Source organism: Neofelis nebulosa, chromosome 10 (assembly GCF_028018385.1).
Source record: "Neofelis nebulosa isolate mNeoNeb1 chromosome 10, mNeoNeb1.pri, whole genome shotgun sequence".
NCBI classification, from domain to species: domain Eukaryota; kingdom Metazoa; phylum Chordata; class Mammalia; order Carnivora; family Felidae; genus Neofelis; species Neofelis nebulosa.
In genome coordinates, this window is record NC_080791.1 from 102,209,907 (window position 1) to 102,224,543 (window position 14,637).

General features: G+C 38.4%; 1 protein-coding gene across 1 annotated transcript; it reads left to right on the forward strand.

The window, feature by feature from the left end:
* Positions 1-4,044: 4,044 nt before the first annotated feature.
* On the forward strand, positions 4,045-4,986 carry LOC131486677 (putative olfactory receptor 5AK3). Its single transcript, XM_058686567.1, has one exon. It carries the CDS (start codon positions 4,045-4,047, stop codon positions 4,984-4,986), a length of 942 nt encoding a protein of 313 aa, XP_058542550.1.
* Positions 4,987-14,637: the final 9,651 nt, after the last annotated feature.

Genomic DNA, 14,637 nt, shown 5'->3' on the forward strand with positions numbered 1-14,637 from the left:
CATTTCTATTGACCATTTAGGTTTTCTTTTCTATAATATCCTGATTATATATTTTGTAAAGTTCTCCCTTGGGATAATTTATAGAAATTCTTTACATATACTGGATGCTAATTACCTGACATTTATATATGTTGCAAAAAAAAAAATTACCTAAGTAAATTTCTAGTCAGTATTTAGCCTCTTCTCTTTTACAATGTTGGTATTTTTAATTTAAAAATGGTTGGATTTTCAATGTTTTATTTTTTGTGCATTCATGTCCTATTTAAGTATTTTTCTGTATATCTAAGTCATGGGTATTTTGTTTTGTTTTACTCTCAAAGCTTTACAATTCAAATCTTTAATCCATTTGGAAATTATTTTCATAAAATGTAAAGTAGGAATACAAGATTATTTTTCATGTGTATAAACATTTATAGCGCCAATGTATTGGACCATTTTTCACTGACGTACATGCTCCTGGCTTCATACATCAAGCTTCCAGAGGCCCATGGGCCTGTCTTTTATTTCTTTTTTATGGATTCCATTGATCCATTTGTCCACCCTCACACCATTCCACACGATAATGTCTTTACTACTATCACTTTTTAAGAAGTTCTGATTCTGATAGAGTAAGTTCTCATCCTCTTCTCCTTTAAAATTGTCTTTGCTATTTTTAGATATTTTCTCTCCCACATAAATTTTAGAATAAGTTTGTCAAGATGTATGTAAAATTCTTCCAAATTTGCTTAGAATTACATTGAATTTGTAGATTAATATGGGGGGGATGTAATGTTTATAATATTGAGTTCCTCTCCATGATCCTGGTCTGTTTGGGTCTTCTTTAAGCCTTTAAATAAAATTGTATTAGGGTCATGAACATTCTTTCTCAGATTTATGTCTAGACACTTTATTTTTGATGTTATTATAAAATAAATTTTTTAATAACACTTTTGATTTCTGGTGAACAGAAATGCAATTGATTTGTTTATATTAAACTATTATTAAATAACTTTACTAGGCTCACTAAGAATTTATCTGCCAATTCTCTAGGATTTTTTATAGAGACAATTACATTATCTAAAGCTAATAACAGTTGTGGTTTTTCCTCATAATCATTTTACCTTTCATGTCTTCTTCATTTCGTTCTGGCTTCTGAAGAAATACTGAACAGATTCAGTCATAACAAGCATCCTTGTCTTATTTTTTATAGGCACTGTGTCTCATGATTTAATAGTAATTACGTTTAGTCCAGCAATGTGGTAAGTAACTTTTACCAGGTTATAACAGTCTCTGTTTTCATTTTTGTTCTATTGAATCATGAAAAATTATTGAATTTTACCCAACAATTGTTCTGTATCTATTGAGAAGATCATATGGCTTTTTAAAGAATATATTGATATGGCAAATTATATCAATAAAATTTCCAATGTTAAAAAATGCTTTCATTCCTGGGATAAATACAAATAGGTCTTGATTACTGATGGTAAAGTACCTTTTCGCTGCTTCTGATGTTTCTTTCCTGCAAGAAAACTCAGTCTGTATAATCGCAGACTCTCTATCCCCATCTTATCCACTAAGTTCCTAAAAAGATGGCATGACAAGTCTGATTAGTAAAACTGAGAACAATCTGGCATGTTTTGCCCTGCCTTAATTCTTAGCATCAGTCAACCTACTAAAGCCCACGCTCCCCTGAACTCCCAGAGGCACTTTCCCACCATGTGCAAGAGGCATGTTCCTATCACTGCCTTTAAGACTGGGTGGGAAAAATATCAACTTATGGTGTTCATTGGCAGCAAATAATTTGACTAATAAACTTACAATTTGGGGCATGCCTGGCTGGATCAGTTGGGGGAATATGCAACTGTTGATCTTGGGGTTGTGGGTATGAGCCCCATGTTGGATGTAGAGATTACTTAAAAATAAAATCTTTTCAAAAATAAATAAATAAATAAATAAATAAACCTAAAATTTCCCCCCAGGTGTCCAAAGGTGATATTATGGTCCCCATACAGACATTATCTTTTATTTATCAACTTGTTCAAATCCAAAAAGGAAGAGAATAGATATTTACGAGAGCCTCTTTGATATCCTAGAAACTATTTGTTTAATACATGAATGGATTTGGTCAATGAATGTGTATTTAAGTTGTTTGCATCTGAATTCACAAATGAGGTTGGGTCTAATTTTCTTTTCTCATATTTTACTTATTTTGGTTCCAATGCAATATTGACATGAATTGGAAAATGTTCTTTATTGTGATTTTCAGGAAGAGCTTATATAATATTAGAATTCATTGTTCCATAAATGCATGATAGAACTTTCCTATAACACAATGGGGACAAGTGTTTGTTTGAGTAAACTTTAAAATATCAAGTAAAGTCATTTAATGGTTTTAAAATATTTAAATATATTTAAATATTTCACACACACACACAATCACTCCAACTGCTATCACTACCCATTTAATCTACATTTTTCCTAAAAAGTTTTTTTAAACAAAATAAATTTTCCAAATTATATGTATGGAATAAAACACAGTTCAACAAACATCATGTAGCAGCAAACAAGTATAAAATGGATAGTAAGTTTTATTACTATGTTTGACTTTCCTGGGTAAATGAATCAAGGCAGGAATGGAGTTTATTCCATTTTTTCCCCAAAAGAACAAACAATAGGGGAAAAAATAAGGAATTGTTATTTTAAATGTAAAGATTTCTGGTCTACGGAGAATACTATAGACAAAGATAATAGACAACAGAATGTAAGAAAATTTTTGTCAAGTCAATAACAGAGTGCTCAAACTATATAAAGGAAGAGCATCCATCCATAAATTGACCCACAGAGATATCGATAAAAAATATGATTCCAAAATTCTACAAAAATATACTATACAAAGATCAAATTAGTTTCTGGTTAGAAAATAAAACAAATTAAAATGGAGATGTCACTTTACAAGTATTTTCTGGTATAAAAACTATTAAGAAAATACTAATGTTCCCAAAAAAGTGAGGATATGGGAACCCCCATGAACAATTAGCAGGAATGCACACTGGTGCCTCCATTATGCAATGTGATCTGGAAAACTTGGTCAAAATAAATACATGCATACTCTAAGAGTCAACATTTTTTGTTCCTAGAAAAATTTAGTTATTTGTAGTGGACATACAGTGGAAATAAAAAACACTGAGTTATTTGTGGTGGAAACAAGTTGTAGGTGGCCGACTACCCATTGTTAGGAAAGCACATAGGTAAATTATGATAGATGGACACCATAGAGTAATGTTACTCAATGTGTGGTCCCTGGACCAGCACCCCAGGTCCTGGACTCTCTGTTTCCACTCAATGATGTGATAAGAATTGAAAGTGAGATTAAGCATCTAAAACTATTACAGAATTTTGACAATGCTGATAATTTTTTATTGCTATATGCAACAATATTGATCCATGACATATAACAAATTTTACAAAGAAAATGGTCCTTTACCATAGATAACTTGATAAACACTTCCATAAAAGACTCTACTTGGGCATGAGTCCATGATAATGGAGGGAGCAGAATTAGTAAGGAGACAGAAAGAGTAAGGTGAGAATACAGAAATAAATTAAAGCAAGATCATATAGAAATTTATGGGTAAATCAAGATTTTCATACATAATAATTTATGTTAAATGAGATTTATGAATTAAAATGTATACAGCATAAAAGAAAGCTTAATTTTTAAAAGTATGTTTTCATATGTCCCCTAATTAATAGATTTAAGAAATATATTTAACAAAAGCTTAAATTCTTAGTATAATTAAAGAGTCAGTTTTCACTCTCATAACAAAGAAACTGATCCATGGCAATTTTCCCAAAACATAGATCTAAATTATCTAAAGTCAGATGTCAAGGTATAGACTTTAAATGTGAGCCAACTGTCTCATAGAAAATATCCTCTGACTCCACTGTGAAACCAAATATTATACCATTGCCAATTCCAAAATTAGTTAAAGGACCACAAGGTCTTAGCTTTCTCTGCTCTTCTTTCTTTACACCTTTCCAGCTGATACTTAATCTTTGCTAGTCATGGAACAAAACAATGGCACTGAAATAAGTGAGTTCATTCTCCTGGGATTTGCTGGTCAACGCAAGTCTTGGCATATTCTCTTCATAGTATTTCTAGTGATCTACGTGGCCATCCTAGTGGGCAATATCGGAATGATCCTACTCATCAAGATTGATTCTTGCCTTCATACCCCGATGTATTTTTTCCTCCAACACTTGGCATTTGTTGATCTCTGCTACACCTCTGCTATCACTCCCAAAATGCTGCAAAACTTTGTACAAACAGAGCAATCCATCTCATTCATAGGGTGTATGGTGCAATTACTAGTCTATGGTGCTTTTGCAACGACTGACTGTTACATCTTGGCCGCAATGGCAGTGGACCGGTATGTCGCCATCTGCAATCCACTCCGCTATCCAATAGTCATGTCCCAGAGAGTCTGCATTCAACTCCTGTTTGGCTCATACTTCATAGGTTTTCTAAATGCCTCTGTAAACACAAGTTTTACTTTTTCACTGAACTTTTGCAAATCCAATAAAATTAACCACTTTTTCTGTGATGAACCCCCAATTTTAGCGCTCTCTTGTTCCAACATTGACTTCAACATCATGCTGCTAACTGTCTTTGTGGGGTTTAACCTAATGTTCACTGTGCTGGTTGTCATCTTTTCCTACATATATATCCTGGCTGCCATCCTGAAGATATCTTCCATTGCAGGGAAGAAAAAAGCCTTCTCCACGTGCACCTCCCACCTGACAGCAGTCACTGTTTTCTATGGGACTCTGTCTTACATGTATCTGCACCATGGGACCAATGAGTCTCAAGAGCAAGAAAAACTGGCTTCTGTGTTTTATGGCATTATGATCCCCATGTTAAACCCCCTCATCTACAGCCTGAGAAACCAAGATGTGAAGGAAGCCCTAAAAGTGGTTACAAAGAAGTGCTTCTGGTTGGATCATTGATTTCTGATTTTTTACACTTGTAAACAAGACTGACAGTGCCAGTTTTTAAGAAATCAAAACCAAACCTCCAAGCAACAGAAGAAAATTTGCTCAATCTTTCTAATACTGAGCTGCAAATTAAAGTTTAACAGTGAGATAACCAGTTTAAAGTAACTGGCAAAACTGAAAAAGAATCCTAACACTTACTAATTGCTGTGATGCAAGGGCAATCATGCTCTCATTCATTGTGAATGGAAAATTGAAGTGTTACTTCACCCTAGAAAGTATCTGGCAATATCTTTTTTTATGTTTTTAAATTTATTTTTGAGAGAGAGAGGGAGAGAGAGAGACAGAGTGCAGGTGGGGGAAGGACAGAGAGAGAGGGACACATAGAATCCGAAGCAGGCTCCAGCTCCAAGCTGTCGGCACAGACCCTGATTTGGGGGGGGGGGGGCGGCGCAGTGGGGTTCAAACTCACAGACCATGAGATCATGACCTGAGCTGAAGTTGGACGCTTAACCAACTGAGCCACTCAGGCACCCCGGCAGTATCTTTTTTAAACAAACAAAGAAACATCTTCAATTCAGAATTTCAGATGTGTAAACTGATCTATGGAAATAGAAATTCCAGTCCATAAGGTCATATATTTAATAGATATTAAATTGCAGCACTGTTTAGGAAGATAAGACCAAGAAAGTGAATACTGTTCACTAGGGAAATAAATTCGTATTTGTTATGATTCCAAAATCTGTATCTGTTGCTACATAGCAAATTTCTACAAATTTAAGGGCTTAAAACACAATTATTATTTTATGCTTTTATGGGTCAGGAATGTGGACACTGCTTACATACATCCTCTGAGATGCTACAATCAAGGTGTCAACCAGGACTGAGAACTGAGGCTCAACTGGGGATCCAGTTTCCAAGCCCCCTAATGTAATAGGCAGGACTCATCTCCTTGCAGTCGTAAGACTGAGATTCCTGCCTTCCTATTGGCCGCCAGCCAGAGGTTTCGCCCAGCTCTTAAAGGCTATCCACAGTCTTTTCTGTGTGGCCCTCTCCATAACCCCTCTCATAACATGGCAGTTTATTTTTCAAAGCAGGGAAGCCATACGGTTGATCGGTATATATACCATGTGAAACAAAACACACCTCTATGCCCAAATCATACTGCCATTTCAAGAGTCAGTCTCTCCTTGAAGTTTTCCCAGCTTAGCCTTCGTTTCTTGCCAACTTTCTACCCCTTGGGGGGTAATTCTTTCTTCCACTGAGTACCTACAGCACTTTATTTATTATTTATCACTTCCTATATAAATTACTTACTTATAAGACTCTCACTACCATTTATACCATTGTCTTTCTATGACCTTTTAACATCTGGTATAGAGCCTTAGACACAGTAGGTATTCTATAAATATTGAATGAATAACTGGTGATAAAATACAATAATACTGACAGCTTTCTAACTGTAAGTTCTGTGAGCATGTAGCCTACACTAGTGGTCTTTAAAAACCAATCTGTGGGCAGCAGTATTCAAATGACCAGGAAAAGTTTTTAAAGTGTAAATAATCATTGCTTAGTCCTGGAGGTATTGATTCAGTAACATTAGCCAGAGGCCAATAACTATAAATATCTATACATGCAGAGTGTTTCTTTAGTTGCATGGTCCACTGGAAAGCAATATTTAAGAGCACAAGATTTTAAATAGTTTAGTATGTAGTTGATGTCCCAACCCTGTCACTTGCCAGTACTGTCCTTTACAAATTATTTCATCTTTCAAACCTTGTTTCCCATAACAATACATATCTCAAGAGATTTTTTTTTTTTTTGCTTGCTTGTTTGTTAGTAATAGGTAAGCTAAAGAATAGAAATCATAGTACCTGGCACTAAGGTGTGGCAGTCTTTATAAAAATACCCTCATTACTCTCTCTCTCTCTCTCTCTCTCTCTCTCTCTCTCAGTAAAAAGTCTCCCAAAACAAAACAAAACAAAAAGTCTCCCAGGGTTTGCAACATGAAATCTTTCCCCTCTGGGAAACTCCTCTCTTTCAGCAGAAAACTAACCAATGAAGACTGTTTTCTTTGATCCTGTTTCAGCATCTAGAGGCACAGACACTCAAGGGAACAGATACTTACTCCCATACCTCAACTATACACTTTTTTGTGGAGAAATCACTTGGTTAAACATAAGCCTGCACTAGCTGGGGGAAGGGTGGGGGGGGGGTGGAAATCTAAAGACAAATCCCCTGTAAATAAATCAAATTGAATTTTTCCTGTTCAGCTGTGCATTATTTTGACAGGGGGGAACCACAATAAAATCTGTAGGATTAGAGCCAATGTGCCAATATAATTAACTCCAAGGGTGGGTACAGTCATCTTATCTTCAGCAAAGTAAAAATGTAAATGGAGAGAGGAAATTATCAATCATATTGAGAAATTATGAAACGGTCAGAGAGATGACAGCTAACATGTTAGCCATGATGTCCCCAGCTGAACTGAACAACTTTTACAGAATATAAGCAATAATAAGACAAGGCCACTCCATGAGTGAGATGAATTCAGACGGAGAAAAGGCCACTCTTGCGACGATGTCTGAAAAGTGACCGGAACAAGAACTCAAATATTCCCCTTTCCAACGAAAAGGAGTAAACATCCCTTCCCTAATCACTTTAATGTCTCTCTTTCTGGTATAAATTACAAAAGTGTCTAATCATCAAATTCCTGGTAACACTCAAAACAGAACTTGCGTCCACTTCCTAAATCCTTCTTCGAATCACCCAGCGCAGGTCTAAATCCTTCAAAAGTCCTTCCCAGTTTCCTCTCATCCAACACGCGGGGCGCTCCGAGATGCGACGTGGTTTTCCTCACTGCAGCAGGTGAAGGAGGCCCGTCTACATCTGGGCTCCTGGTGTTGGTTGGCTATTGTGTGTTGACGGTGAGAACTGTGCCACGTGCATCTATTAGCTCTCTTGAATTCGGCTTCTCTTTGTTACTCATTTTCTTACCGCAAAAGAAACTAATATGTGCCCATGATCTTTTAAAATATAGCTGGTCTTAAAGTTATTTTTATTCCTCAGCTTTCTTAAGTTTGCCATATATTTGTCCAGATGGAGTTTTCCTCACATAAGCACGCGTGCGCACACACACACACACACACACACACACGCATAAATACACACAAATTTTTAGTTAAAAAACACTTCACATACTATATACATTTTTCTGCAAAATGCTTTACTTACCTAACAGTACGTTATTAACAGTTTTTCTAAAAAAATACACATAGATCAGGGCGCCTGGGTGGCTCAGTCGGTTAAGCGTCCGACTTCAGCTCAGGTCAGGATCTCGCAGTCTGTGAGTTCGAGCCCCGCGTCGGGCTCTGGGCTGACGGCTCGGAGCCTGGAGCCTGTTTCCGATTCTGTGTCTCCCTCTCTCTCTGCCCCTCCCCTGTTCATGCTCTGTCTCTCTCTGTCCCAAAAATAAATAAACGTTAAAAAAAAATTAAAAAAAAATACACATAGATCTACCCCATTATTTTGGGGTGTTTCATGGAACCATAAACTATAGATTCACTCTCATTTATTTTAGCATCACCCTACCTACTGCTTATATTTTGGTGTAAAAAAAACAGTACTTCATAGAATCCCCTGGATTTCTGGGTTTAAAGTCAATTTTTTCCATCTCCTTCTATGAAAGATAAAACGGAAGTTGAGGGAAATTACAGTTGCTGTCCAAGATCACATACCTACTGGATGCTAGATTCAAGATGCAAATCTAGATCTTTCCGACGACAAAGTCTATCTACTTTTCATGGCAGGTGATATAAAATAAAACCTCAAGGTAGCTTGGATACAATATAGTTTGGACAACTCCAAAATGCTTGTATTATTCATCCAGTTAAAAGCCCCTTCCAGAACTTCTACTTCTTCCCAAGATGGAGTAACAGGGATTGGATTTACCCTCCTACCTGAAACATGAAAAACTGGACAAAATATATAAACTAATGGTTTGCAAGACACTTGCATCAGGCGATAAAAGACAACGATTCTTGAGAAGCAACAAACAAATGAGCTCTAAAATTTCCCAGACTTCTGCCTTAAGAAAGTTTCCAGACCACAGTTCAGAAAGGTTAGTAGACTTTCTAAAGGAATGGAGCTGAAAATCTGGAGAAACCAAGGAAACCAGGGTTTGCAGGACAAGACATTGAAGAAAAGGAGTTGCACAGACAGAAAACCCTAGATGTGCAAAGGGTTAGCTGAAAGCTGGTCAGTACACTTTCTTCCTCTATGCAATTTTTTTTCTCAGTAAAAATATGTAATATCTGTGTCTAAAACTATAGAAATCTACAATGACCTTTTTGTCGATTTTTCTCTTTTCTAGTAGGTGACACAGGCAGGGATCAAAATAACTTTAAAAGCATATTGCAGAATTCATTCCTTCATTTCATCTATTGCCTGCCTTGTTCCCAGGAAAAGTTTAAAGTATATTATGGACTCTCTAAACACAAATTTTAATTTTTATTCAAGAAAGTTTAACACACTATAACACAAAGCCATTTTGTCAGATGTCATTCTGCAAAGGTGATTTTAATGTTGAAATGCCCATCTAATAAGTGAACATAAGCTTAATATTTGAGGCAAATTATTCTGCAAAACTTCATCACGGATGATCAGAGATTGAGGTAACTTCAGTGAACACCAGCACCATAATCCAATGAGGTATAAAAGAATAGAAGGTGAGGAATGTACCTCCTTGATCCTTGTGAGTTTTCATACTTTCTGGCAGATGTGAGCATAAAGAGAGGCAGAGAAATTGGTAGAAAAAATGAGACCTTTGCCCTAAGAATTGTAAAAGGGAACCTGGAGAAAATCAAACACCGGGAATAAGTCTCCTGGAAAATCATTTCATGGAAGAATGGAATTACAACAGCATCATTCCATGGACAAAAGCCATGGATGTTCTTCTTTTATGTAAGACAGTTTATTAAAAGCCTGGAGACAGAATCAGACTTATTATTAACTAAAATTAGTATAGGCTTTCTACATGTCCACATATAGAAAATACATTATCTCGTTAGCTTTAACAAAATAATCCTCATTTCAGATTATGAAAAACATGTAATCCCTATGTTCACATTATGTAACTCAGAGAAGTTGAACAATCTGTTCAAACCACATAACTAAATGGTGAAACCAGGGTTTTAATTTAATCCCAGAGACTGCACTCTTGACTAATTAGATAGATAAATGATTGATTGATAGACAGACAAAGAGAGAGACAGACAGAGAGAGAGAGAGCATTGGAGGAGCAGAGAGAGAGGGAGAGACAGAATCCCAAGCAGGCTCTGCACTGTCAGCATAGAGCCTGATGTGGGGCTCAAACTCACAAACTGTAAAATCATTACCTGAGTCAAAACCAAGAGTAGGATGCTTAACCCAATGAGCCACCTAGGCACCCCCAAGGCATTTTTTTAAGTTTATTTATTTTGTGAGATTGAGAGGCAGGGGTGGCTAGCAAAGAAAGAAGGAGAGAAAGAATCCCAAGCAGGCTCCACTCTGACAGTGCAGAGCCTGATGCTGGGCTCAGTCTCACGGACCGTGAGATCATGACCTGAACTGAAATCAAGAGTTGGCTGCTTAACCAACTCAGCCACCCACACACCACAGAGTGTTCACGGAATTTTTAACAGAGCTATTGTAACTATATATCTTACCTTTTCATTACCTTTCTGCAGTTCTAATGCCATCGGTCACTTTGTCTGTCCTGAACCCCCAGTGACTCTTCATGCTCCCATATACATATCAGCATAGCAATCACTGCCTTCGTGGAGTTGAACTTGAATATTGCATCAGTTGCCATGATGGCCATCATATTCTCCTGCACATATATCTGGCTGCTGTCCTGAGGATGTGCTCAGGGACAGGGCTGTGGTTCCCACCTAATAACTGGCACCATGTCCATAGGACCCTCTCTTATGTGTATTTACAGCCTGATTCTAACAACCCCAGGAAAATATGAAAGTGACTGCCATGTTTTACACTTGCAATTCCTATGTTGGACCCTTGATCTACAGCCCAAGAAACAAGGAAGTGATGCAACCAAAAATACAATAGCAAAGAAGTGTTTAGGAACTGGGCCTTGTTTCCTAATATTAGGCACGAGGAAATATCCAAGCAACAGTTTTTCACAAGAAGCTATTTGCTCAAAGCAATTTTTCCAATGTTGAGATTCCTAAATCCCTAAATTACATGAAAGGTTATCAAATCTTCACAGAGATGAATCTATCTGGAGAGCAACACAGCCCTTTTGCCTAATGAGCTAGCCTCTCTTGCTAATGACTGATCTTTATAAAGAGTCTGAAAAAATAGCAATAAATATGCTTACAGCAACATCATTCAAAGAGTATCTGAAAACCAGCCAATGCAATATTAATCTGAGAAAAGCAACATCCACTTCCACGAACAGCTAAGGTAGAAAAGAGAACTTTTTGTACACTGGGAAAGCAGACGAGAGTCCATAAAGACATCTGAGGTAGATTGGGGTGCAAAAAAAAATATTAAGCAAATATCTATGAAGATCCAACACAGAGCAGAACCTCCAGGATAGTCAACAATAAAAAATTCTTCCCAGATCCTATAAGTACACAGATCTCATATTATCCCATCACCAATAGTGCCCAGATGCTCTCTGCCAAGATCTGAAGCCATTAGAGACCCCAGAGACAGAGGACACCTCCAATTGGCCAATGGCTGTGGTGACAGCCATGGCCAGCAGTGAGCTACCATAACAGACTTCTGACATCAGGCCTAGCAACATTCTGCCTAGTCACTGGCATGGGCTGGAAAAATGATGGAAAGCTCTCACCCAGCATCCATGCAGACAAGCTCTGTGTCAATGCAAACAGTGACAAAATTTCCCTTAACCCAGCATTTCCCAAAATGGAGTCCAGAGAACTTATTCTCACAAGCAGCTCAACATGAAAAGGCTTCCAAGGACAAGAAGTAGTAAAAATTGTAAGTTAATCAATATCCTATTTGTTTACCACTGAACTTTCCAGAAGTATATAACACAGGAACGTGCATTTTGAATCTCTAAGACAGAAAGAGCCTGGAGTATTTCCCAAATTTGTTGGGCCGCAGGACTCTTTTTAATCTATGGGCCATTGGCTGTACTGTCTTGATTCTAAAATGCACATTTCTTTCATGATTTAATATTTCCGATGTTGGGATTCTCTTAAAATCCAATGTACACTTAACAGAGCAATAAAATTATTGTAAAATTCCTGCTGATTGTCAATCTATCTAATATAATATGACATAATATAGGAAATACACAGTACCAGCTTGGAACACAAGTTTCCTGTAGTACGGTTTGAAAAATACCTTTTTTTTAAAAAGAGCTGTTTAAATATGTTTATAAAAGTAACTAAAGTGAGCACAACTTGGGCACGGAGTGGGGGAGGAGCCAAGATGGTGGAACAGCGTGGAAGGTTTTTTCTGCATCTCCTGTCCGTGAAATACAGCCAGAGCAACGCTAAACCATCCTGCACACCTGAAAAACTGATGTGGGGGGTTCACACAGCAATCTGCACAACCTGAACCACAGAACTTAGCAGGTACGCGTCACGGAAAGGTAAACTGGAGGAGAGAGAAGCCGCAGAGGGAAGGATGCTGTTTTTGCCCAGGGAGGGGGGGGGGGGGAGGGGGGGAGAATACGGAAAAGCACCCCCCCAAAGCAGCTGGAGAGAAAGTGGAAAAGGGAAACAGCCGCAGGGACTGAACTAAAAATAAAGGAGAAAGGAGAGGGTTTAAATTCCATTAAAACTTTATCAACAGAGGGAGCGCAGAGTCTGAAACTCCGCAGCTCCATACCTGGTGGTGCTCTGGTGAGAAGGGCGAATCCCCAGGAGCAGACTGGGGTCCAGGTGTCTTCAGGCCACACGGCAGAGGCAGTTTCCCTGCTGGGAGGACATCTAGTAGAGGCTGTGTAGCCCCCGCACAGGCAAAAGCGCCAGCAGACCCCAGAGAACAACCACATTGGCTGGTGCCAAAGCAGGGTCATGGAGGGTGAAGCCTGGTGCCAGATGTGTGTTGTGATTTTCAGTAATCCCTGAAATGCTGCTGCTACACGATCGCGTGAACTTTTTCTGGGGTGGACTGGCATCCAGCCACAGTCTCTGGACATCAGCAGTAGCACGGTCTCACGAACGTTCCTGGGGAGGCTGGCCCAGCCATTGCTCATTGCTCAGCGAGACCCTCCCACAGAGGATCTGAGCTGGTCAGAGCTGCCACCCCTGCAAACTGAGGTGTCGGGCAATACGGCCGCATCTGAGATAAAACTCAGGAGGGAGGTGCCGCCCGGCAACCTGACGGCTTGGTCACAGACGGTGTAAAAGCGGAGAGTGGATGGAAGCCGGAGAAAAAGGACGGGTGTGTGATTGCTTGTCAGGGAGAGCGCGGAGTTCTGATGGGAGAGACTGAATGCCTGGGTGACGCCATTTTCATCCGTCCCACGCATGCGCATACACACCTACAAACGCCACAGCAATCCACCCCAGTGAGCTAAGCAGCGCCATCTAGTGGAGAACAGGACCATTACACTAAGCCCTGCCCAACTGGGCCAACCTCGCTCTTTAGGAACACCACAAATTTCTCCTCCTGCTTAGTTTACTGACCATAAAGTCCTTCATAGTTTGACTTCTAGGAAAAAACAGTGTAATTTCAATCATATTCCAGCCTGTTCGCTGGTCCATCTATTCAATTTTCTTTGTTGTTGTTGTTGTTGTTTCTTTTCTTTTTCTTAAATACATAAAGAGAATAAATTTATTTTTATTTTCAATTTTTATTAAAAAGATTTTTCTTTATTTTTTCTATTTTTTTTACTTTTTTGTAAATTTATCAAATTCTACTTTAATTCCATCATTTCATTTTATTCTATTTCATTGTATTCATTTTCTTAAATTTTCAAGTGTTTTCCCTTTTTTCCCCCCTTTTTTCTCTAATCTATCAAGCTCCTTTCAATAACCAGACCAAACCACACCTAGGATCTAGCATGATTTATTTGATGTGTGTGTGTGTGTGTTGTTTTTAATTTTTTAGCTTTATTATTTTTACTTATTATTTCCTTTTCTTCCTTCAACGTCATGAAACAAAGGAATTCACCCCCAAAAGAAAGAGCAGGCAGAAACGACAGCCAGGGACTTAATTAACACAGATACAAGCAAGATGTCTGAATTAGAATTTAGAATCACAATAATAAGAATACTAGCTGAAGTCAAAAACAGATTAGAATCCCTCTATGTAGGGGCGCCTGGGTGGCTCAGTCGGTTGGGCGGCCGACTTGGGCTCAGGTCATGATCTCGTGGTCCGTGAGTTCGAGCCCCGCGTTGGGCTCTGTGCTGACAGCTCGGAGCCTGGAGCCTGTTTCAGATTCTGTGTCTCCCTCTCTCTGACCCTCCCCCATTCATGCTCTGTCTCTCCCTGTCTCAAAAATAAATAAAAAACGTTTAAAAAAAATTTTTTTTAAAAAAAGAATCCCTCTATGTGGAGATAAAAGAAGTAAAAGCTAGTCAGGATGAAATAAAAAATGCTATCACTGAGCTGCAATCTCAAAGGGATGCCACGGCAGCAAGGATGGATGAGGCACAGCAGAGACTCAGCATATAGAGGACAAAC

What these genes read in the sequence shown, in the direction of transcription:
- LOC131486677 (XM_058686567.1), top strand. Translation starts at nt 4,045, where the DNA reads ATGGAACAAAACAATGGCACTGAAATAAGTGAGTTCATTCTCCTGGGA.